The following is a 23115-nucleotide window of genomic DNA, read 5'->3' on the forward strand; positions in this document are numbered from 1 at the left end:
GGGGGGGTGTGTGTCATTCCTTCAGTCTCAGCTTGCCCCCCCTGGCTGGGAGGGCTTGTGCTTTGGGGAACCCAGTTTGGGCTCCCCCCCCCTTTCCCACTCTGGGAATGGTCCTGCAACTTCCAGGGTGATATAACCCAGTGTCCCCCCCAGGCTCAGGGTTGGTTCCTAGGCTGGTAGCTGGGGAGGGGGGGGGACAGGGACACCCTCCAGGGCACAGCTGGGGCAGCACCAGCCCGAGGGGTTGTACAAGGCTGGGGCTGCTGCAGCAGCTCCCCCCCCCTCCACTATCCCTCCCAGGACAGGGACCCCAGGAACCAAAACACCCACCCCAAGGCTCCGTACCAACCCTGCTCAGGGTGCCAGTGGCACAGTGGGGGGGGGTCCCCGGCAGCAGGACCACCCGCAGCCACAGGGCAGGGGCATCTTTTACCCCTTTAAACAGCACAAAACCAGGCTTTGTGCCAACTGCCCCCCCCCAGCACATTAATTTGGGGGGAGAGCCGCTCTGTGCCACCCCCTCCCCGTGGCTTGCCTGCAGTGCCAGGAAGGGGGGGGGGGGGAAGGTTCAGATCCATGCCAAGGGGGTGGGTGCCAGCCTCTGGGTGCCAGCCAGGGAAGAGGAGGAGGGCAGCAGATCCCTGGGGGAGAGCTTGCGACAGGTCCCATCCTTACACCCTCTTGCACCACAGCCCCCCCGAGTGCCAAGTAGGGCAAGTGGCTGAGGCCCCCACCCTGCAAAGATGAGATGAGACGCAGCTGAAGTCAGCAGAGCTTTACTTAAATAAATATATTTACAGAGGAGTAGATATTACAGAAAAGAGCCGGCCACGCTCAGCCAGCACAGTGCAAGGAGGGGCTGTGCCAGGTACCATAGCAGCCTCCCCCCCCGCTCCAAGCATTGACCTAGCAGGGTGCTGAGACCCCCAAGGATTGAAGGAGGGGGGGTGGCAGAGGAGGAGTGACAGGGCACCCAACCCTCACTGCAGCGTTTTCCTGCGGGGTGAGGGCGGGAGGCTGCAGGGCAGGAGGCTCTGCAGCGCTGGGCTGCCCTCCGCCTCTTTCGGCTCCTCCGTGGCATCCAGGAGCTGCTGCATGTAGCAGGAGGTGCCGAGCAGGATGTGACCCGTGGCTTGCATGGTGAAAAGCGTCCAGCGCAGGGCTTCCCTGGACGGGGAGGAAAGGGGTGAGCATCCCTCTTTGCACCCCCCAACGAAGGGTGTGGGGTTGGTCCCCCGCTGCAGCACCCAGCCGCACACACACACACACACTCCTGGAGCTGTCTCCAGCCCACCCCCCCCCCCAGTTGCCCCCCAGCACTCACTTCATCAGCCGCTTGGCCCCGTAGCAGCGCAGGTCATAGGACATGCTGTAGGTGCCGTAGAGCGTGGCTTTGACATTGAGGCAGCCCAGGTCCCGCGGGTTGGTTTTGTAGAGGTCAAAGGTGATGCAGGCGACATCAATCCTCCGAGGGGGCTTGCGGGACAGACTCAGCTGGTAGCCGGGGGTCTTTGGGGGTGGGGGGGGGGAGAGCAGGACCAAGGTTAGCCCTGCTCTCCCAGTCCCACCTCCCTCAGCATCCCGGGTACCTCCTCACATCATCTCCCCGCTGATCTCAGGATGGGGAGTAGATGGGATAATCCAGGCTCGTGCCACCCCCCCCCACACACACACACACACACACACACATCCCCCCCAACCCCGCAATCCCCCGGGGGGGCACCCACCTTGGAAGCAGCCCAGGTTTGCCCCTTGCTCAGGACCATCAGCACCGCGCCTTCCTCCAGCGTCCGGAAAAACGCCTCCGTCTCCACCGCAGTGCCGTCCTCCTCCAACACCAGCGAGACGGGACCCGGGGCGAGCAGGGCGCTCTGAGCCTGCGAGGGGGGGCTGGGGGTGAGTTGGGGGGGGTTGCAGCTAGCCCACCCCACTCTGGCTGGACAGACAGACAGACAGCCCCCGGCTGACCTGGCGCAGCAGCTCGGCGAGGCTCTGGGCCATGACACCCTTGCGCAGGCTGCGGTCCCAGTTGCAGACACGGTACGGTCGGGGCGGCGGGGACGGGCTCGACAGGAGCTGCTGGGTCATGGAGGCGCTTGCTGAAACACATCTGGGGCGGGGGGGATGAATTGGGGGGGGGGGGGAGGATGGAATCGGGTTGTCCTGACACCCACCGCCAGCCCCAGGAGGTACAACCACCCCCCCGCTCCCCTCCTCCAAGTGTCACTGGGGAGCAGCACATCTACTCGAGAGGGGCCAAGAGGTGCCAAAGGGAGGGCTGTGGTGTGTGTGTGTGTGTCCCTCCACACACACCCACACCCCCCGCCGGGGATGGTGGCCCCCCCAGCACTTACTTGGAGACGGGGGCAGCCAAGCGCAGGCTCAAGGATTTGGCGTAATCCATCTTCGAGGAGCACGGTCCAGCCTGCCGGGGAAGAAGGCGTCAGCCCTGAATTTGTGTGTGTGGGGGGGGGGGGTGGGGGGTTCTCCAGCTCCTCCCCACTCCAAGGGACCCCTTCCCACCATCACCACCACCCCCCGCCTCCCCACGCCTGCCCTTTGGCCGGGGCCAGGCTGGCGGTGGCTACCCCGGGGCAGAGTCTGCTTGCCAGCCCGGCTCTTACGCAAAGCGGCCCCGTGGGGTGTTGAGTCAGCGCTGGAGCAAAGGTGGGGGGACGCGGGCACGGGGCTGCACCCACACCCCGGCTCCTTGGGTGAGGGGGATGGGGGGACAGGGGGCAACAAGGGCTTTGGGGGGTCAGGGGCACCCACGGTGGCCACCCCAACTGTGGCGGTGTAGGGATATCTCCAGCCAGGAGACTGCTGGGGGGGGGTCCTGGGGAGCGTCACCAACTGGGGCAGGGGGCTCCCCAACGGGGACCCTCCCCAACTGGGAGTTGACTGGGGTGGGGGTCCTGGGGGGCATCCCCAAGTGGGAGTCGACTGGGGTGGGGAGTCCTGGGGGGCATCCCCAAGTGGGAGTCGACTGGGGTGGGGAGTCCTGGGGGGCGTCCCCAAGTGGGAGTCGACTGGGGTGGGGAGTCCTGGGGGGCGTCCCCAAGTGGGAGTCGACTGGGGTGGGGAGTCCTGGGGGGCGTCCCCGAGTGGGAGTCGACTGGGGTGGGGAGTCCTGGGGGGCGTCCCCGAGTGGGAGTCGACTGGGGTGGGGAGTCCTGGGGGGCGTCCCCGAGTGGGAGTCGACTGGGGTGGGGGTCCTGGGGGGCGTCCCCGAGTGGGAGTCGACTGGGGTGGGGGTCCTGGGGGCGTCCCCAAGTGGGAGTCGACTGGGGTGGGGAGTCCTGGGGGGCGTCCCCAAGTGGGAGTCGACTGGGGTGGGGAGTCCTGGGGGGCGTGCCCAAGTGGGAGTCGACTGGGGTGGGGGTCCTGGGGGGCGTCCCCAAGTGGGAGTCGACTGGGGTGGGGAGTCCTGGGGGGCGTCCCCGAGTGGGAGTCGACTGGGGTGGGGGTCCTGGGGGGCGTCCCCAAGTGGGAGTCGACTGGGGTGGGGGTCCTGGGGGGCGTCCCCGAGTGGGAGGGCATCCTGGGGAGAGTCCCCAACTGGAAGTTGTCTTGGGGGGGGGGGGGGGGGGATGGGGGGGGCAGGGAAGGGTGGGTCCCAGGAGCAGGTCCCCAACTAGGAGGGATCCTGGGGAGCATCCCCACTCACCTCCAGCAGTTCTCCACGGGATCCTCCCCACCCCACTCCGCCCCACCTTATATACCTGTCACGAGACTCCGCCCACCCAGCCCCACCCCTTCGCCTGAGCCAATCCTCTCCCGGCTTGTTGGCACAAGGGGAGGGGATAAGGCAGGGGGCGCGGCCAGCCTGGCACCACTGCTGGGGGTCGGGGGGCGATGAAGGAGCATCTTCCAGCCCAGACCCACCAAAATCCCACGGGCTGCTCCCAGCGAGCCCCCTCCCAGTGTCCCAGTAAGCCCCCCCTCCTGGTAAGCTCCCTCCCAGTACGCCCCACCCCGGGGCTGACCTTGACCCCAGGCCAGGAAGCTGGGAGGGGCGAGGGGCCGGCGCTGCCCCGGCCGTGGGGTCCTGGTGGGCGGGGTGGAGGGGTGCTGCACCCCACGGCCACGAGCACCTTTGTGTGACACGTGTGAGCATACGCGCGTGGACGCGTACCCCTACATGCGTGCCTTCGTGTTCACACACCTCCCTTGCATCCCTTGGCACGCCTACCGCCCACCCCCCCACCCCCCCAACACCCCGCTCTGTTCACACGCACGCACACCCACCCCCACGCGTGTGCGCCCACGCGGGCGCGCGTCTCCTTTAAGGCGCCGCCGGGCCGGCAGCGCATGCGCGTAGGTGAAGGGGCGTGGTCGGGAGGGGTGATCTCGCTCCGCCCCTCCCTTCCCCCCCGGCGCCGAGGGCCGTCGCGCCTGGATGACGTCACGCCATGGCCGCCCTGCGCCGCCGCGAGTAGAGGCCCGGTCCCGCGCCGCCGCCGCCGCCGCTTCGCCGCCGCCCCCCCCCTTCCCCTTCCCCTTTCCCTGCGCTTCCCCCCGCCCCGGCCTGGTTTCCCCGCCGCTCCGGCTCGGCCCCACCGCCCCCCCGCCCGCTCGCCCAGGTGAGCTGCTGCCCGCACGGCCGCGCTCGGGCGGGCGCCGGTTGCGGCCTAGCGCCGGGGAGCGGAGGGGGGGGGGGGGGGGCGGCCTCAAGTGGGGGGAGCAGCTGTGGAGGGGGGTGTTGCGGAGTGGGGGTACCCCTGGGAAGGGGGAGCCCTCAGTGGGGGTGCTGTGGAGGAAAGGGCGGCTCTTGCTGCGAATGGTGGGGGGGGGGGGGAAGTGTTTGGGAATGAGGGTCTGGGGAGGGGGGCAGGCGTCGCTTGGAGGTGATGAGGGGGGCGCCAGATTTGGTTTGGAGCGGGGTGGGGGGAAGGTTGGGATGGGGATGAGGGGGTGAAACTTGAGGTGGGGGAGTCATTAGTTGGGGGGTGAGGTGGGGGAAGGCCGCCTCATTTTGGGGGGGGGTTGGTAGGGGGTGAGACCCCAGCGAGATCCCAGCGAGATGAGGGGATGCTGGGGAAGGAAAAGGGGCAGCGCGAGCGGGGGGGAAGCCTTACTTTTGGGTGGGTGTTATAGAAAAGGGGTAGGCTTAACTGGAGGAGGGGGGGGGGAAGCCTGCCTTCTGGGGGGTGGTCGTCGCACCCCAGGGGTACAGGCAGCTCTGACTGTCCCCCCCTCCCCGGGCAGGTGGGAGCAGGGAGAGCCCCAGCAGCCTTGGCCCCGGGGGGCACAGCAGGAGCACCTCAGCCTGGCAGGAGGCCCCGTGAGGTAAGGGAGACACGGGGGAAGCCGGGGTGAGGAGAGGGGCTGGGAACCCCCAGCTGCACGTGGGGGCCTGTTCTGCCCTGGGTGGGTGGGTATGTCACCCACTGTAACACCAGTTTGGGTTGTCCACCCAGTGCAGCGGGAGCTGTGAGGCTCAGAGCTGCCGTTGTCTTTGCAAGTGCTCCAACATGTCGCTGCTGCAGGTGGTTTAAATTCCCTCAGTGTGTTGTTGCAGCAGGGTTGTCTCTTCTCAAAGCTGTCCTTTCAGCATCCACACTAATACTATTTTCTTTTACTGCCATGGGTAGCTTAGCTCTTCCGAAACAACCCTTAATGGTGCTGCTTTGGCTGTAGCAAGGGCAGCACCTTCAAGGTGTGAATTCTTTCTCCTGCCTTTGCCTAGATCAAGGAAAAGGGTCACAGTCTAATCAAGACAGCTCTTTGCAAGACTCCACGTGCAACGTTCTGAGCAAAGTTAGACTCCTGAGCGTGGTTATTCACGCATCCTACAGAATACAAGAACAACCAAACTTGGTTTTTTTGTCATGGGATCGAAGCACCGATAATTCAAAATTAGCATTTTCCAGCTGAGAGCTGCAGGAAGAGCCGTGTGTGTTCCAGCGATAGGAAAATGAGTTACACTGTGAAAACAAACTCCGGCTGCCTGCAGCGCCGTTCCTCTTCAGGTTTCGGTCCCAAAGTCTGCCCCACAGAAAGCGGTGGTTAACATTGTGAATCTGAGCTCTCTGTGCTCTTCTTTAAAAATTGGCTCGCTGAAAATGGCTGTTGCCAAGCAGTTCCCTTAAATTAAGGCTGAAAGGCAGCTCAGTTTTCTGAATTAAAAGCTTCCCTGACAGCTGCTAGGTAATTGAAGTTTGCTATGCATCTTCAAAGTCTGTGCTTCTCCAAGGATGGCAGATAAGTGTGTATTTTGGTTAATTAATGTGTTAACGACCACAGTTTCATTCAGAGAAAAAGACTGGGCGCTTTGCTTTTCTTCCTGTACGTGATGCTGCTTTCCTGGTTCACCAGGCATTTTATTTCACTCTCCTGTTGCTGTTGCTCTTCCGTATTTTTTTCCCCATTGTGGTTCCTGCCCTTTTTTTCTGTTTTGCTTCTGTTTTCAGCTCTTTGTTCCCTAAATCTTTTTGGGCTGTGTTTCTCTTCTCACCTATCCTGTCAGCGCTATTTCCCGTTCATTCTCAACCCGCTCACCGTTCTTCACCGATCCCTGTGGCTGCACTTAGACCATCCTCCAGAACTTTTCTGTTTTGCATTAACCGTTGATTTTCATGTATTTGATTACTGGAAACATTTTGATTTTGCATCAAGCTGTTTGGCTGATAGAAAGTGTGGGGTTTTTCTCCTTTCTATGGCAAAGGTTTCTGCCTGAAGCAAAAAGATTTCTTGCTTCTTCCCTGCGTGTCTGCCCCGTGACTGCCCCGGGAGCTGTGAGGTCTCTGCTGGCGGGTACGGAAGTTGGGTATGTGCTTGGTTCTCGCCATCTGACTGACAATTTGTAGGGTTTCGAGATTGAAGACGATGGCTCTGTCCAGCTCCAGGTTTCTACACTGGTGCCTTCCTGCTACTAAAGGTGCCGGCACTGTCTGAGCTGTTGGTTCCCATACTATGCCTGAGGTGTATTCCTTGTTCACTTGGTAAAAGCTTTTTGTGGTGCCATATAAAGGCTCGGACTTGGAGGGAGGAATGTAATGAATGGAAATAGTGCATGCCAGGAGTATTTTTTCCTCGGTGGCTGTTTCAAATCCCATCTTAAATCACAGCTTTATCCTATAGGTGCTGCTATGGGTTGGAGCAAGCTGCAGTCCTTTTCATACTAATTCTATTTCATCTGTTCTCAAGACACTACCTGCAGCAGCAAGTCAGTTAGTTGTACCCAAAGCTTAACTTCGTTGGCTTAATTGAAGATGCTGCTCAAACTTTCCCTGAGTTCTAATTGAAAACAGCACAGCATAGGGGAGTAAGAAGCAGAATTTGAGCCTCCTGCCAGCAACAGGCACTGTCAAGAGCCACAGATCCAAAATGCATGTCAGTGAAATGCCACACTGCCTTAGTGTCCATGGTACGCGTGTGACCCCAGACTGAAACCTGGCTGGCATTTCTTCCTTCTAGTTTTGTACCTTTTGATGCTGCTCATTTAACAGATAGTAGAAGTTGGGCTTGATTTTGAAAACAGACCCGCTGCTAAGAATTCCAGTGGTCTGACTCATCTACCTCTTGCCTTGGGCAAATCATCTAGCAAAAGCATAAGGTTAAAAATATTATTTAGCATGTACCCTGGGATTACCTGGCAATATTGAAGTTGAGTTTTAAAAGGCAATTTAAGTAGTAAAGGGCTTTTCTCGTTCTGCCTTTAGTGCTGTGTCAAGGCTTCTTAATCTCAGTGCTGTCTTTTAAGTTAAAAAAAGTCTTGGATATCATTAAGCTTTGGAAAAAATATATTATAAAGTGGCTGCAGCAGATGAATTGAAATTTCCCTAGCACTTCTTCAATGTACAGTGCCTTTCTACCTGGAGGAGTGGGGGGAAATCTGAGTAATTTTAAATGTTTTCCAGTAAATCCGTTAAGTCCCACTGAAGTGGGAACAAGATGGGCCCCTTTGTTGTTGCATGCAAGTCCTTGCAGGTGAGGTCAGCCACGTGAATGCCTAGCTTAGAAGGAGCAGCTCTGTTCCGCCGTGTGCAAGCCGTGAAGCACTGACAAAGTTAAGGAGCAGCTAACCCTCCATTCCCTCATTTGAAAAATTCCAGATCTCAGTCTGTGAAACTCCAGCGCTGCCTCCTGTTGCATATGTACTGTGTAACTAAAAGCTTCGCTTTTCTGCCAGACCTGACTCTGTGTGTGAACCGGCCGCCTCGGAGGCGAGTTGGGGCTGTGTGCCGGAGGAACGTGCTGCCTGTGCCTCTTCAGCAGCCTGCGCACGTACCGGGAGAGAGGCGAGGGGCTGCAGGGAGAGAAGGCAGGTTTGTGCTGAAGAAAGCTGCAGATAGTTGCAGCCAGTTGTCCCCGGGGACACCAGGCTGTTCTAGCCTTTCTCATCCTGCTCCTAGACGATGCGAGGCACGTCTCTTCAGAGTGCTTTCCATCATTTCGAGATACCTGGTGACCAAAGGGCCAAACTTAGGTTTGCAAAAACTGCCAGGTGTTCGCTTGCAGCTGAGTGCAGTGGGGTTCTGCTTGGGGTGCTGAGCATGGTGCAAAGGTACCGCTACTGCAAACAAGGTGAGAAAAGCCCAGGCCTCTTATTGAAGGGATTTCTCCACTTTGTAGTTTTGGTAGACTGTCTCTAATACCGCTGGCTCGCAGCACTGGCAGGGACATTGCAAACCAACAGGAACTGGCTGGGGGCATGAAGATCCAAAAGGAGCAGCTGGAGGGAAAGTCTTGCTCAACCTGAGTGTTACCTGTGGGGACAGCAAGTGCTGTCTGGCTCACATCTGGGACGGTGCCATGTGCTCACTGCAGGTGAGATGGCTGGGGAGTTCAGCTGCCAAATCCTCGATTTCTTTACTGAGAACGCGTGAGCTGCTTTTAAGGGACTTTCAGCTCAATGAAGCACGCACAAGTGATTCTAGAGACAGTGAAAGACACACTTTTGGCAGAAAGTGCACCCTACTGTCACATTTATCCAAAGCCTCTCGATGGAAAGGCTGTACCAACTTATTTAGCCTGGCAGAGTGAGGGTTTTGTAAGCCTCGTCTGAAACTTAGTGACCTGTTCTGAACTAGCTGTTTCAGACACACAGAACATGAAAATTTGACACGCTTTGAGCAAATTAAGTCAGTTTTATAATAGAAGGGGTTGTGCAGCTTTGACCAAGGGCAGCTCTGCCTGAACTGCCTATGATTTTAAAGATACCTCCGAAGATAAAACACCAAGTAAGAAGTATTATTGTATACCTTGTTCTTGCCCTGTCATCCTAAGTTATAAGTCAGTTAATCATATTTGTAGGTTAGAAGTTAATTTTTTTGCTTTTATAACTGTTTTTAGAAGTTAATTTTTGACTTTTATAACTGGTTTTTTATAACTGGTTTTGAAGACAGTAAGAAACCAGCTTGGTTTTAAGGCACGAAAATTCCAAGCTTTTGATGAAGGATGAAACCTATGGATTTCTGCTCTATGGCTCCCGTCAGTGTTGCTCAAATTTAAATACTTCCATGTAGTTATTTTTCTTAGCTTTTCCTGGTATTTGTATGTGTAAACAAAGGAGAGGGGAAAGAAAGAAAGAAAAAAAAAAAAAAGGCAAATAAACAAATACCCCTATCAGCCCCCAAAAAAACACCTCAAAAAAACCCCTGCAGAATTACAGAGATTTGGGATAAACTGCTTTGCAGATTATTTAGAGACAGTGCTTGGCACATGTACTTTAAACTGGACTTAAACTTGCTAGCATGCAAAGAATAAATCCGTTGGATCATGAAAAGAAGCATGAGTGGCTGGAGCAAGTACTGTAGCACTTCACAAAATTCTCACTGTGATACTCTTGCCTTTCATAATGTTCAGTGATTTCTGTGAACGAGTGACTACAAGTGCTCCCGCCTGGGACAGCAATAAGGCATTTTCCCATCTCAGATCACACTCCTGCGACGTTGCTGTTGCCCGTGAGCTTGTTGTTGGAGTGCTGCCCCTTCTTCTCACGCTCTTCTCCTGGGTTCAGAGCCTTGGGGCTGCACAGGACTAAGGAATGGCTGGAGGATGGTTTTTTGTCTTTATTTCCTCCATTGCAGGGGCTGCTGTGGCAGTGAGTGAGAAGCTAGCCTAACTTTTGGACGGCTGCTAGAGCAGTATCTTGCCATCATGCAGCAGAAATTCTGTCTAGTTCTGTCCGTAGTTAGCCTGACAGTTTTCTTTTAACATCCACCTCCTTGTTTTTTTCCTGCTTCTGATTTTTACCTTTGCATATCGTGGGTTTGCTTTGGGATGTTGCGATGCAGTTGCATGCATGATTGAAGCAAAAATCTGATTCATTAGTTTTGGAGTATCTTTTCTTGCCTACTGGTGCACTTGGAGGAACGGCCTTTGGAGACTGACTGAATTGTGGCTCTCACTGAAATAATTTGATCTAAGAGGCAGTGTAGGAGCTATAAGTGCTTCTGTGCGTTGCATCACTGCCTGCGCAGATAAAGGCACTGGGGAGGACGTGAGGCCAGTTGCCGAAGGGAAACTTGCTGTTACTTGAATCCACAGAAATACACACCAAAACCAGACTGCCTGGATTTTGTGAATGCTTTTCAATTGGGCTGTCATTTATTGTGTTCCTTATCATTTCTGCCAATGGAAATTAATAGAAGGTTATTGTAACTGATGGATGCACTGGCTTTTTATAATAGCTTTAATAGCTGTTGGTGGAGGTGAATGTTTTATACTTATCACTGTAGCTGTCGGTGAGAACACGTTCATATTTCTTTTCCCCCATCCCTCTGAAGGTCTTGATGTCGAATGTGGAAAAGCATCTCATTCACTTAAACGCTTTTTCTTTGGTGCTGCTTATTTGCAAGAAATCAGAAAACAAATTTCCTGAATGTATCTGCACTTGACAGCTTTTATATTTCCACTGGCCTCTTAAGGCTGACCTTTTAGATGTAATACACTAAGTTGTTCTGCATGCGTGCAGAGTGTAACTTCTCAGGCACTTAGGCAATTAAAATTGCTGCTATAAACTTCCTCTTCAAGCTGGTAACAATTTGTGCATTTATGAACTCGGCATCGACCTTTATATACTCAGTAAGAATATAATTTATTTCAGATTACATCCTGTTTAGCTGCCCAGAGCCACTATCACCAGGAGGCAATTGCTGTCTTTTAATTTGGCTTTTAACTTTTCATTAAAATCAAAACTTTGGTCGTGAGCAAGAGCCAACTTCTTCAGGTGTGTGGAGAAACAAGTAGCCAGCAGGAAGCTCAAAATGTGAGTCTGCTGCTGCTCAGGGCCCTCCTTGAATGTTTAGATCATCCTCATGTTTATCAGTTATCTAATAGCTGTTCAGGGCTTTGAATACTTGAAGTAGAGTGTAGTTGTTAAGTACTAAGAGACAGGCTCGTACTGCCTCTGGGAGTGTTTTTCATTTTATTTTATTATTTTTAGCTCCTCTGCAGACCTCCATAGTATAACAAGCAGCATTTTCTCAAGTGTGACTTTCATCTTGAGTGTTTGCTGCAAATACCAGCTAATAACGTCTTCACTAGGGTGAAGGCAAGAGATGTTATCTCAGTGATGACAGTACATCTGGCAGTGTACTGGACATAAATACAACAGCCCTGGTCCTGGCAAGTTTATGAAGAAGCGGACGTGTAGTGTGGGTAACAAAGCTGTCGTGCCTTCCTGATTTCCAGGCGTGGGCTCTTAACACTCAGAAGAGATGCTGCATGTTCCCTGCGCTTACCCTCCTGCTGTATTTCAGCACAGAGATCCCCGACTCTGTCATTACCAAAGTGTTTTGGGTTTCAGCTGCTGTGAGGGCTTGGATTTGCTATGGTTGTGTTTACAGCACGTGGCAGTCTGTTTGGCTGCTGTGGCTTGGGGTGCCTTCTGCCTGTCTGTCCTTGATCTTTGATGGTGAATGACAACCTTTACCGTTGCAGAACCAGTCGGAGGAGCAGAGCAAAGTGGCGGGCTAGGTCAGGAAAAGGTTAAGTAGCGCAGAGCTGCCTAGTGTTAATAACTTATTTCACAAAGGATTGCTGGATGCGTTTAAAGGAGCTGCCAGAGTCTTGTAGCATTTCTGCTCTGAGTGTCTTAAAAATAACAGGTGAAATTCTGGTAATTTACGGCATGTTTTTGTTGCACCAGCAGTAAATGTGCTTGCAGGAAGGTGGTCGCTAGGAGCAGCATGATGCATATTAAGATGAAGTCCTGTTGATTTGTAATCCTTTGGCTTTTCTTTAGCCCTAAATAAGCCTTGGGTTTGTCTTTAGCTTTTCATTTCTGCCTGATGGCTGCCCAAGCTTGTTCCTTTGGGTTTGGAGGAGGAGGTGGCATATACTGAAGCAGTCAATTTAGTCCCCTGGAAAGGTGCCATCTTGAGAGGAGCCGATGTCTCTGAACTGTTCGACTGGAGAACTGCAGTGGGTGCTTTTATCTCTGGGCGTTGGCCACTTTGGTGCTGGAAAACCTGCCAAGACACCTTTCTCAGCTTAGGCTCTTCCGAGGCACCCAAGCACTGTTGGTTATTGCTGAGGGGGGTGAGGAAGGAGTTGCCCTCGCTGTTTATAGGGCTGAGGACATGCTGCAGCAAGAGACCACAGCCGAAGGGTAGGAGATTTTACTCACCGAGAGCTTTTGTCTAGATGTGAACCAGTAATCTTCCTAGTAAAAGACAGCTCAACCAGTTCCTTGGGTCAGACAGTTCTTCTGTAATTCGAGGGGGTCTTGTTTTCTGAATGTATGGGTTGGGGTCTTTTCCTGCTTTACACCTTCTCCCTTTCTGTTGCATTTATTATGCTTATTCTAAGCAGACATCTAATTTTTAGCTTATTCTTACCAAGCACACGTTCATACTGAGCTTCTAGCAGAAGTGCATGATACAGACACTTACGAAGTTGATCTGCTTCTCTGAAGGCGTTTTGAATCTTTTCTTTATAAAGCAAGTGGAGATTAATTTAGACAGTGCATGTATTGCCATCTAAACCTGATTGAAAATCCAGTGGTTTTCATGAATGCATACTGTCCTTTCATATCTATTCTGGATGCAGTTTAACTGTAAATATATAGGCTGTTTTTCGAGAATCAGTGAGTTGTGTTCCTGTGCCTTTTCAGGAGTTAGTGCAATTTGCGGTGCTCTGTGCTTATAGTTAGAAAATAAACCTGAAAACCTGGCCCTGTGTTCTGAAGTTCACTCGCTTGTTCACAGAAGAAATGCCCCTGCTGATTGTGCCTGGGGTGAGGGCTACCTTGGGGTTTCTGATGGTGGTTTGGTGGGAGTGCTCGTGCAACCTCACCCATTAGAGCTTGTAAATGAAATTCCAACCTCAGATTCTGCAAGGTGAGCCTTTCTTGATTTCCCAGCTTGTTCCCCCTAACAAGTGTTGTTTTCTACCCTCTTCAGACTATTGGGTACTGATGGACGTTTCCAACAGCCCTGAGCGAAACCCCTGCTCTCCTGATGAGGACCAGCAGCTTTCTGATGACGAAGTCCTGAAGGAGAGCGGTTCAGACCGGGAACTTGATGGAGAGGGTAGGCAAGGCAGCGTCCTGGGAGAGGAGGAGGAGGATGCAACCAGAGGACTGAGCCACGGTGAAGAGGAGAACCACTCAGATGAAGAGGACCGCTTAAGCGAAACCAAATCTCAGGAGTCTGACAACAACGAGCGGAGTGGGGAGCTGAAGAGCCCTCCGCCTCGCAAAGGAGAGGAGGAAGACCGCACAAATGACCTTGGTGATGAAGCGTCCTCTGTCACCCGTGAACTGGATGAGCATGAGTTGGACTATGATGAGGAAGTTCCCGAGGAACCAAGTGCTGCTGCTGCAGAGGAGGATGGTGAGAAAGCTGCTGGCGAGGATGATGAGGAAGAGGAGAAAGGAGATGATGTCCATGAAGATGAAAAAAAATCCAGCAGTAAAAGTGACGATGAAAAGGACGGCCAGGATCCCCTCAAGGAGAAGAAGAAAGAAGAAGACGATGGAGAAATAGATGATGGAGAAATTGATGTAAGTAGGAGCTGGTCCGAGGCGGGGAGGGACTTGTCCTTGTGTTTCAGAACTGTTTGGCTCTTAGACTGCCATTCCTGCCTTCTTCTTTGACGTGAATATCTGTGTTAGCCGTGTCCCTGGTGTGCAAGTAACACACTTTTTCTTTGGAGGTAAGACCATGCTATGTGCCAGGACCTAAATTCGGTGGCCAAGATGTTTAGTGCCACATCCTGTAGAAAAGCTTCGTGCTCAGTGTTGTCAGAGCCGTCACAGGTAAGTTTTGTTCCCATTGAGTATGGAAGGGCTCCAGTGCTTTAAGAAACTATTCTGCCTCAGCTCTCAGAGGACTTCTGAATGATGCCAACAGCAAATTACTTAGCCGTGGATTAGACGTTCATAAGCTGTCTCATCAGTTTAGGTTGAGAGGCTGATTCTGTGGAGTGGCTGCTGTGCTTGAGGCATCAGGTGTGGGCGGGAAGTCCGTGGCCACGAGCTGTTTGTTGGGCTCTCGCAGCATCTGGGTGCGTGGAAGAGGAACGGAGGGTGCTGGGCTTTCTGGAAAGTCCCTAACCAGGCAGCCCCTGCACACGGTTTGGGTGATGTGTTCAGGGGTGTGCGGTCCCAGTAGCTACTGATTCACAGCTGAGAACTAATGCAGCTATTTAGAAAAATTGAAAACTGGGTTTTAATTGCATTGGTGATCAGGGCAAATAGAACTATTTATTTGTGCTTGACTTTAGGCAGGAAGCACTGCAGTACAGCAGCTGCATTTAATACAGCTTAATACCAGTTTCCCTCTTGCAGGCAGGAGAAAACAGGACAAAGCGATTCTAGCAGCAGAAACCCTCCTGTGGTGTTCCTGGTCTGGTGAGCACCTTACCTGAATCCCAGTAGCAGGAGTGAAAAGCACCATGTAGAGAAATGGCCAGTGCAGAGCACCTGACGGGCTCTGCTCCTCCCTGTCCACGCCAGAAGCGCTCCTGGACAGTTGGACTAGGCTGGGGCAGTGTTGGGAGAATATCCTGGTGACCAGGCAAGGAAGCGAGGGACTCTGGATGGGGTCACTGGTGGGGCTTCTCAGCCAAGGAGGGAAGGGTTCAGACGTGGGAGATGGTGTTGCCTTCCAGTCCCTGTTGCTGTGTAGCTAGCCTGGCTCGGGAAGCTCACAGAGCCTTGCTGGAGAGGCCTTCCTCCCTTTTTATTAAAGAGTGGTATATTGTGTATTTTTTACTCTAATGGTGCTTTGACAAGTTCTGTTGCTTAAAAAAAAAGGTGATGTTATTTTTCTTCTTCATGCCCATTCTGGCAGGTGATTTTGTTAAATGCGTATTTTCCAAAAGTTTTGTGTATTTCTGATTCAGTTAGAAGGAATTTCAGCGTGTTGTGGGAGAGTCCAGTCAGGGGGAAAAAAAAAAATTCCTGGAGTCCTGACTCCATGCCTGCTTCTTGATTAAAATATGAATGCTTTCCTTTAGAATCTAAGGCATTCTTGGAAGTGCTCTCCTTACAAAGCACAAGATGAATCTGTACTCTGGTTTTCATACATTAACTCATAACAGGGTTCCCAGCTGCCTGATTCCAAGGAGACCTCACAGAAATAAATACTTTCCCTTTTGTTCAAGTACAGCGTTTGCAAAGACTTCACACAGTTCTTTTGAAAGAAGCCGAGTTGAGCTGGTTATACCATTCACGCACCGTTGAATGCCATCCCCAGCTTTGGGGGAAACTGTTAAATCTCTGCGTTTTATTGTGCTTTCAGGGTTCTGTCTTGGAGGGGGAAGAATATTAATGTAATTTTGATTTGAATATATGTATAGTCTTTAAAATCCGCTCGTGTTCAGGAGAGCTCTCCTTGTATTGCCCTCAGAGGAATGCAGCAGAAGAAACTGTTAACCCATCTCTGCACATCCTCTGTTTAACTGCAGCCAAATGATGGGTTTTCCTCCTTTCCAGCTGCTAAACTGATCAACGTACATAACTTGCCTAATCTTTTCCATGTAGACAACTGCTGCTGCTGCCACAGCGTTTTCCTGCAATTGCCAGGCAAAGGGAAGGCCTCCACCAGATGCTCCCTCTTCAGATGTGTTTCATATGCTGAAAACTTCTGTGGCAGTGAAAAAAAAAGCAGATCGAGGGAAGGCCAGGGTGCATTTTAGGATAAATAGCTGATTTCCTTGCCAGATACCTCTGACAACTCTCTGGTTGTTGATGCCTTCTGCATCACCACTTCTTTTTAGCTCCTTCTGACATTTCAGATGCAGCCTAATGAAGCCAGTAAAGGTTGATTGGGTGGGTTTTTTTTGTTTGGTTGGGGTTTTTTATTTATTTTTTTTTCCACTGGAGAACAAAGACAAAGGCTGGTACTTTAAAGTTTCAACAGATTTCTTCTGAAGGTGTTTTGTGACTTATTTCAAGCTCATGCCTTGTGGTTTTTAATCTTTGAAGCAACCTCCATCTCTCAGAATTTCTTCCTGGGGCTGCTGTGCCTGGGGATGATGTAGAGTTTTGTTTGAGCTGATTCACAACTTATGTGTGGAGCTGAGGAGTAGAAGGGAAGGTGTCATGTTGTTGCCAGAGAGAACTGGAAGAAATGTGTATGCCTTTTTTTTTTTTTTTTTCCTGAAAAGCTGTGCATGAGATTGTTGCTCATTGTTGTAGGGAAGCATTTTATAATTAATTATTGCAGTAGCAGTCATCCTTCAGAACTTGATGTATAGGTGTGTGGTGTCTGTGTCGGGTTACTGCATTAATGCAGGAATACCACTATGTATTTTAAATTGATGAACAGAAGGAATTGTCTTGAGCTAAATAGGGATGACGAGTGCTGAGCAGGGGATGGTCCAGTTTAAAGGCTCTGAAGGGTAGTGGTATTATCCATGCCAGCAGAGACGCGCTAGCTGTTGGTGTGCGTGCTGTTCACCTGCAGGAAGGAAAGGTAACACAATTTAGCTCATTTGCCTTGAAAGAGCATGAAGCTGCCTCTGCCTTGCACGGCCTGCCAGCTAGAAGTGCTCAGCCAGCCTCGTTCAGCTGAGGTATAAGAGCTTAATCCATGGTACTGTTGATTTGGAGCCTTTAAGCCTATATTGGGTAAAATGATGCAGCTTGAAACCTTGCTCTGTGGTGTGGCACCAAGATGTCCATAACGCCTGAAGGGTTTTGCAGTCACCTTTGAAACACTGAAGGTGATGCATCTTCCTGCTCGTAGCAGCACATTGTGAAGATGCTCACGGGTATTTATTGTAACTTTGTATTGCTTTTCTCTTGTGTTTTGCTCCAGGGTGTGTTTTCAGTGACTGATATTTGACCATATTGTGAAATGTCAAGTCGCTGCAGAAAATGCACCACGTGAAATGTCAGCTTGTCTGTCTGTTCCAGGATGATGACTTGGAAGAAGGAGAAGTTAAAGACCCCAGCGACAGAAAAGTGAGGCCACGTCCCACCTGCCGATTCTTCATGAAAGGTAATGACATGCTGTAATGGTGGAAGAAAGCCACAGATGCTGTAATTTTTCTTGTTTGGTTTTGTAGCCATTAAGCTGCTGTGTACATGATAAACTGTGCCTCAGGCGTCCTCAGTATCACTTTTCTGTTCCTTGGTGGCCAGATGCTGAATTTACATAAAGCCAGTATGCAAAAATTGCTTTGCCCTAAGTGTGGTGAGCCTGGTAGAAGCAAATGAAGGAAAACTTGCTAGTGGTTTTTAAACCAGCATGGAATAAAACTGCTTGGTCTAACTTAACAATCAGCTTAGAGGTTATTCCATGGAAAACAAAAATGGCAGATACTTAATATTTCTTATCAAGCTCATGCTTTGCCAAAATGTAGTTGTTTCTTGCGATCCCATATCCATCTCACTTCCCCAGTTATTCAAAGGCATTTGCTGAAATTTTAAAATTGAAAATGGGACTAGAAATACTGTTTCTCTGTAAGAAATATTGATGTGACATCATAGTGACATCCGCTGCAGCCCCTGCAGACGCGTCTGTTGACCAGGTTCCTTCGTTGCCTGCGTAGTGGTGTCGGGTGTTGGCAGCTCAAGTGTAGCTGTTTTCACAAGCAACCCAGAAACCCCAGCAAGGCGGTGTGCTTGAGCGGTGACACTGGACCTGACAGGGTGACATGTGCCGGTGGCCAGTACTTCCACTGGGCTGAGGAAGTGGTGAGCTGGACTAATCCCCATGTCAGTAGAAGATTTTTTTTTTCCTCATGCTGGAAGATTGTTTCACGCTGTATCAGATACCACATTTCTGAAATATGTTTGAGGTTGTCAGCCTTGGTTGGAAGGAATGGGCGGTAGGAAGTCATAAAACATATTTTTTACTGCAAATGAGGCCTGAGACTTGAAACTTTTAAGTCTAACCAGTTGGGGGTTTTTTTGTAATCCTTCTTAGGACATTCCCCAGAGTTTGTGCAACTGCACAACAGCTATCTTAGACTATCCTGCTTTTATTTTTTCAGTGTAGAGAGTAGCTTTTATGAAAGTTTTCTTATTTAAACCGATTACAGCTCTCTTCCACTCCCTTCAGCTTCATCTCACTCAATGTTTGCTCATTCGCTTGGGTTTATTTACAGTCACCCTTGAAACAATTCATGAAAATCTGAAATTAAAAGAAGGGTGGAGAACAGGGTGGAGTCTCTTATTGCTTGCGTCAGTGGCATACGCAACGTCGGGAGCTGCTATGGGGCTTTCCGGAGACGTGACCATCAGATATTATGTACTTGGCTTCCTGAATGTCTTCCGGTATCAGATTTTCTGCCTGTGCTGAGACACGAACGGGTTGGTGGTGATGGTGGAACAGGGAAGTCCCTCAGCAAGGAGAGATGTTTGTTCCTGTGTCTTTAGTGTGATGTGCGCCTCCCTGCAGCCTGGAAATATTTGCCCGAGTCAAAGTTCAGGCTGCAGGATCTCCTGCCGCAGTTGTTTTTCTTTGATTTGGCGCGGGTTCAGATAACGTTGACACTTGCTCCTTGGGTCAACCCCTTGAAGGCTTTATTGCCACCAGGGAGATCAGGCGCTGCTCACGTGGGACCTTGAAGACGTTCAGATTTTGGCCCTTGCTGTATCTGAGGAGCACTCACGTGGCTGTGTCTGTCCAGTGGCACGAATGACTAGCTTGCAAAGCCTTCCAGTGAAGCAGCTTGATGTGTCGCCACCTTGACATACGTAGCAGGGCCCCTTACTTGTCAGGGTAATCGTTCCCCTTGACACCTCAAGTAGAAATAAGTGTTTGCGTAGGTGTCTGGCAGCCCCTCCACCCGGTGCTCAGGCATTGAGAAAGGATGCGTCGCGCCCTGAGCCGCTGTGCAAAGGGATTTGTGCTCTTGTTATGTTTAACAGCACAAAAGCATCCAGTGTCACCTCTGACTGAGAACACGCCAGCTCGTGGTTAATCTGGGCCTGATGAGGAGCATTTCCAGGGACGCAGGTGCGGTGTGAATTTCTGACATGTTTCTCTGCCAGCCGAGATCAGGGATTCCTCCTGGGCCGCGGCAGCGTGAACTGCTCCAGTGCTCTAAACTCAATGTGCTAATGCCCGAGCTAGCGCAGAATTAGTGATGATTTTGTGATGCAGGTGTCTGCGGGAAAATCTTCAGAATGTTGCCTGATGTTGAGTGGATTGCTGGAAGGAAAAAAAAAAAAAAGGGGGGGGGGGAGGGTTGTTTCTAAGGCCAGCTAAATTAAAATTGGGAATTAGCTTTGTATCCTGTTAGATGCCCCTAAGCGTTACCATCTCTTTGGGGATGGTACCTGAAGCTAATGAGCCACTTCAAATTTGTCTGCTGCCTTCCATAGCAATGTCTCTTTTCCTGCCTTGTGCTGGCAAGCCTGCAGAGTGGGTTGGAGAAAAAAATCTTTGATGTACTTCATGTCTCACCAGAGAGCTGTTTGTTTTGAACGCACTGTGATGCTTTCTTTGCTGTCAGTTATAGTCATTGTTTTCTGTAAAAGTTAGAGCTCCTAACTGGAGGTGTTTGTCATTAATAAGACTTGAAGAGCACACAGGCTTATTACTGCATTTGTTTAATGGTTTGTATGCATCCATCCCCCCTTTCTCCCCACCATAATAATGTTCTTGTATGTTCATCTATCTGTGACTGGATCTATTTGTCCTCTCTGGGAAGGTGGGGGGCGGTGAGTGTCTTTCCATGTGTATGAAAACAGGTAAATCTTGACAAAGTTGGAGAGAAGAAAAGTCCTATGTCTCAAACAGCATTATTCCTTGATGGGTTCTAAATGGTTGTTGGGGCTGAAAAAATGCTTGCTGAAGGCATACAAGGGTCTTAACAGAACTGTATTTCCACAGGTCACTGTACTTGGGGCATGAATTGTCGATTTATTCACCCTGGTGTGAATGACAAAGGAAACTACTCCTTGATCTCCAAGCCTGAGCCCTTCTCCCCAAATGGCGCTCCTCCCATCGGCCCTCACCCACTGATGCCAGCCAACCCTTGGGTACAGACGTCTTTTCTGTGAATTTATGGCTTCTGCACATAGCTTTCGTCTTCTGCTCTAGGAGAAGTGAAGATTTTTTGTTTTGAGCTAGTACTTTAGCAAAATTCAATAAATCAGTTGGATACGTGAATTTTAAAAGCTGGTCTTGAATTGCTTGTAGAGGGGAATAATTTTCCATGTGTGTCCCAGCTTAGGCCCTGCTGATACACCTCTGGAGTATCTGGTGCTACTCTGGGGTAACTGTTTACAAAGCATGAGTTTGCTGCTTAAAACTAACGTCAAGTGTCTGTCTCCCTCCTCTTCTCACCTTTCTAACAGGGAGGGCCAGTTGTTGATGAAATCTTACCTCCACCTCCTCCAGACCCTCCAACAGAAAGTGCCTGGGAGAGAGGACTCCGGCATGCTAAAGAGGTAAGGGCCATCCTTGGGAAGTGTGCTGACTGTCTCCACAATCTGCCAACCTCTTTCATCGGGAGCAGGATGCTAGAAGAGCCCTCTCTGCAGCACATAGTGTCTTGCTCTTTCTAAGGAGCCTTTCTTTGGCCTTTTAACCTATTAATCGTATCTTGTTGTATATCACAGTTATTATACAGTCAAGAGGAGCTGACATCCAGGTTTGGGTTTTTTCTATTAACATGAGCTAGGAGAAGTCAACCCTTCCACAAAGCAAAACTTTTTAAGCTGATCCAATTTTCCTTCAGTACCTGTTTCTGTAGCACGTGTAGGATCCATGTGTCTGATCACTGCAGAAAATGGGGTCAGCATGTGTGCAACTTCTACTGCCTGTCTGCTGCTGTTCTGAGCTGATGAAATAATGAATTACACTTTCTATGTCAAGAAAAGTCCAGTGTCCTGCACATTCATGAGACCTGGGCAGAAGAAGGTGCTTTAGTTGAAGGGCAGGTTTCTCCCAAGTGAAGGATTTTTAGTGCTGGTGTTTCTCTGTGCCTCAGAAATGTTCTCTCTTGACAATGTTTTTATGTTATGGCAGGTATTAAAAAAGGCAACTATGAGAAAAGAACAGGAGCCTGACTTTGAGGAGAAGAGGTTCACTGTGACTATTGGAGAAGACGAGCGTGAATTTGACAAAGAAAACGAGTTTTTCCGCGACTGGAATTACCGCATCACCAGAGACGTCAGAGATCCAGCGTAAGATGCAGTCTTGGTTTTGCTACGTGCAAGAGATGGGTGGGAAATGTAGTGCAGTATGGCAGCCTTTGGTTAACTTGTTCCTCCAAACTGGAGGATTGCTCACTCCAGGAAATGGAAGCAACTTCCATTAAGCAGTATGTACACCAGTTAAAAACATGAGCTGCCTCTGCTCACTCCAGATCAACACTACCTTCCTTTACTGTTATCTTTAGACTTTTCTGCCTTCAGTGTCGTTGGCCTATTGGTCCCTCGAGGACACTATCTAGTTGTGCATTTCCTACTTCATGCCAGTGCATTCCTCCAACTTTTTTTCCTCTTGTTTTTCTTATTCCAACCCATGAGAGTTTTAAAATGCTAGAGCATGGGCTGCAAAGTTGGAGTATACTCAGTGTCCAAGAGCTTCAGGGCAGCGGTTGTACTGTCTCGACTAGCTGGGTGTTTATTTTCAAGGGCATTGGCACAGCAGCTGGTATTAACAAACGTCTTGACTGGTCCCAGATAAACTTTAAGATACTGGTCAGAAAGCAAACCTGTTAGCTGCCAGGGCATAGCCTGGGCCAAAACAAGCACCCTAAACTTAAGTGTTGGGGTCATTGGATTTTTAAGGAGGTAAAACATAAAATATTGGAGAGCTCAGACACACTGCTGTCACGACTGAGAGGAGGCAGAAGATGATGCAAGGATGAATCAGTCAGTGCTGGGAAACCTGCTTCGTTCTCAAGCCAAGAAATGGAATGGAAAAAATTTTTGAGAGGCTTGTATTCTGCAGGAATACAGGTGAATCTTTGTGTCTCTCTTGCTCATACATCCTGTGTTCTTCCTACACATACAGATTATGGAAATATTTCCACTCACAGAGAAAGTGTTTGCAAGGCTTGGTTCTGTCTATTTTGGAATGAATGAATTGCAAAAAAAAAAAAAAACTCTGAAAAGGAGTAAGGATTAGGTTTGTTCAGTAGTCTTTGATTTGCTCTGGAGTGCAATTCCTTTTCCCACTTTGTAAAAGCTATGTACTACTCCCTTCTGCAGCCTGAAACAAACCAGTTGCCCCATAGTAATTTTCTTGTGAGTAGAAACAGGTCTGTATCTTGGTCTTCTGTTCCTCCGAGAAGGCTTTCAGTTGCACCTGGGACATATCACCAGTGCTCTGTGGGTTGACCATCCAGTATCTTTATTTTATGTCTGCACATGAAAACTAGAATCAGCATTCTGGTTGTTTTATGCCACTGCCTCACTGATAAAAGAATTGTTGTGTTAGGTACAGGACTTTGTTTTTTCATATAGTCAAGGAAAAAAATGTATTGCATGTAGCCAATGTTAAACAGAAGTAATCAAACAAATAGAATTCCTGAAAATGCAAGCACCTTTATGTATAAGCAGACTGTGGCATTAAAATACCTTCATTGTGTGTAAAGGCAAAAGTTACGGTGCTGCTGCTGCTGTAAACTGAAAAGTGGTGTTTTTTCACGCAAACACACACACACCTTATTGCACAGATTGACACCTTGCAGCAAATTAACCACTGGTGGTGCAGCTGGGATGTTAATAAATGCTTTCAGGACTGTCTTGTG

General features: G+C 50.4%; 2 protein-coding genes across 9 annotated transcripts in view; one reads left to right on the forward strand and one right to left on the reverse strand.

Moving 5' to 3' along the window:
- Window positions 1-760: 760 nt before the first annotated feature.
- Window positions 761-4380, reverse strand: CIDEC (cell death inducing DFFA like effector c). 2 transcript variants are annotated; one of them, XM_042797510.1, is made up of 6 exons: window positions 4249-4380; window positions 2355-2425; window positions 1969-2110; window positions 1728-1877; window positions 1325-1509; window positions 761-1167 (listed from the first exon to the last, which is right to left on the reverse strand). In XM_042797510.1, exons 2-6 carry the CDS (start codon window positions 2402-2404, stop codon window positions 981-983), a joined length of 714 nt encoding a protein of 237 aa, XP_042653444.1. In that variant the 5' UTR covers window positions 2405-2425; window positions 4249-4380; the 3' UTR covers window positions 761-980. The 2 variants fall into 2 exon arrangements, with proteins under 2 accessions (XP_042653444.1, XP_032852489.2); XM_032996598.2 differs by lacking the exon at window positions 4249-4380 and adding an exon at window positions 3668-3681.
- Window positions 4381-4387: 7 nt separating this feature from the next.
- ZC3H18 (zinc finger CCCH-type containing 18) overlaps window positions 4388-23115 on the forward strand; it is a 48158-nt gene continuing 29430 nt past the window's right edge. For 5 of the 7 annotated variants that reach the window (XM_042797503.1, XM_042797504.1, XM_042797505.1 and 2 more), the window contains exons 1-6: window positions 11564-11607; window positions 13353-13954; window positions 17315-17399; window positions 20244-20392; window positions 20711-20803; window positions 21384-21541. In XM_042797503.1, coding sequence (XP_042653437.1) covers window positions 11583-11607; window positions 13353-13954; window positions 17315-17399; window positions 20244-20392; window positions 20711-20803; window positions 21384-21541 — 1112 coding nt within the window. In that variant the 5' untranslated portion in view covers window positions 11564-11582. Of the gene's footprint in view, window positions 4584-5208; window positions 5290-11562; window positions 11608-13352; window positions 13955-17314; window positions 17400-20243; window positions 20393-20710; window positions 20804-21383; window positions 21542-23115 lie in introns of those variants that run through there. The other 2 variants (XM_042797508.1, XM_042797507.1) reach the window with 2 other exon arrangements.

Source organism: Tyto alba, unplaced genomic scaffold (assembly GCF_018691265.1).
Source record: "Tyto alba isolate M040663 unplaced genomic scaffold, T.alba_DEE_v4.0 Super-Scaffold_26, whole genome shotgun sequence".
Taxonomy (NCBI): domain Eukaryota; kingdom Metazoa; phylum Chordata; class Aves; order Strigiformes; family Tytonidae; genus Tyto; species Tyto alba.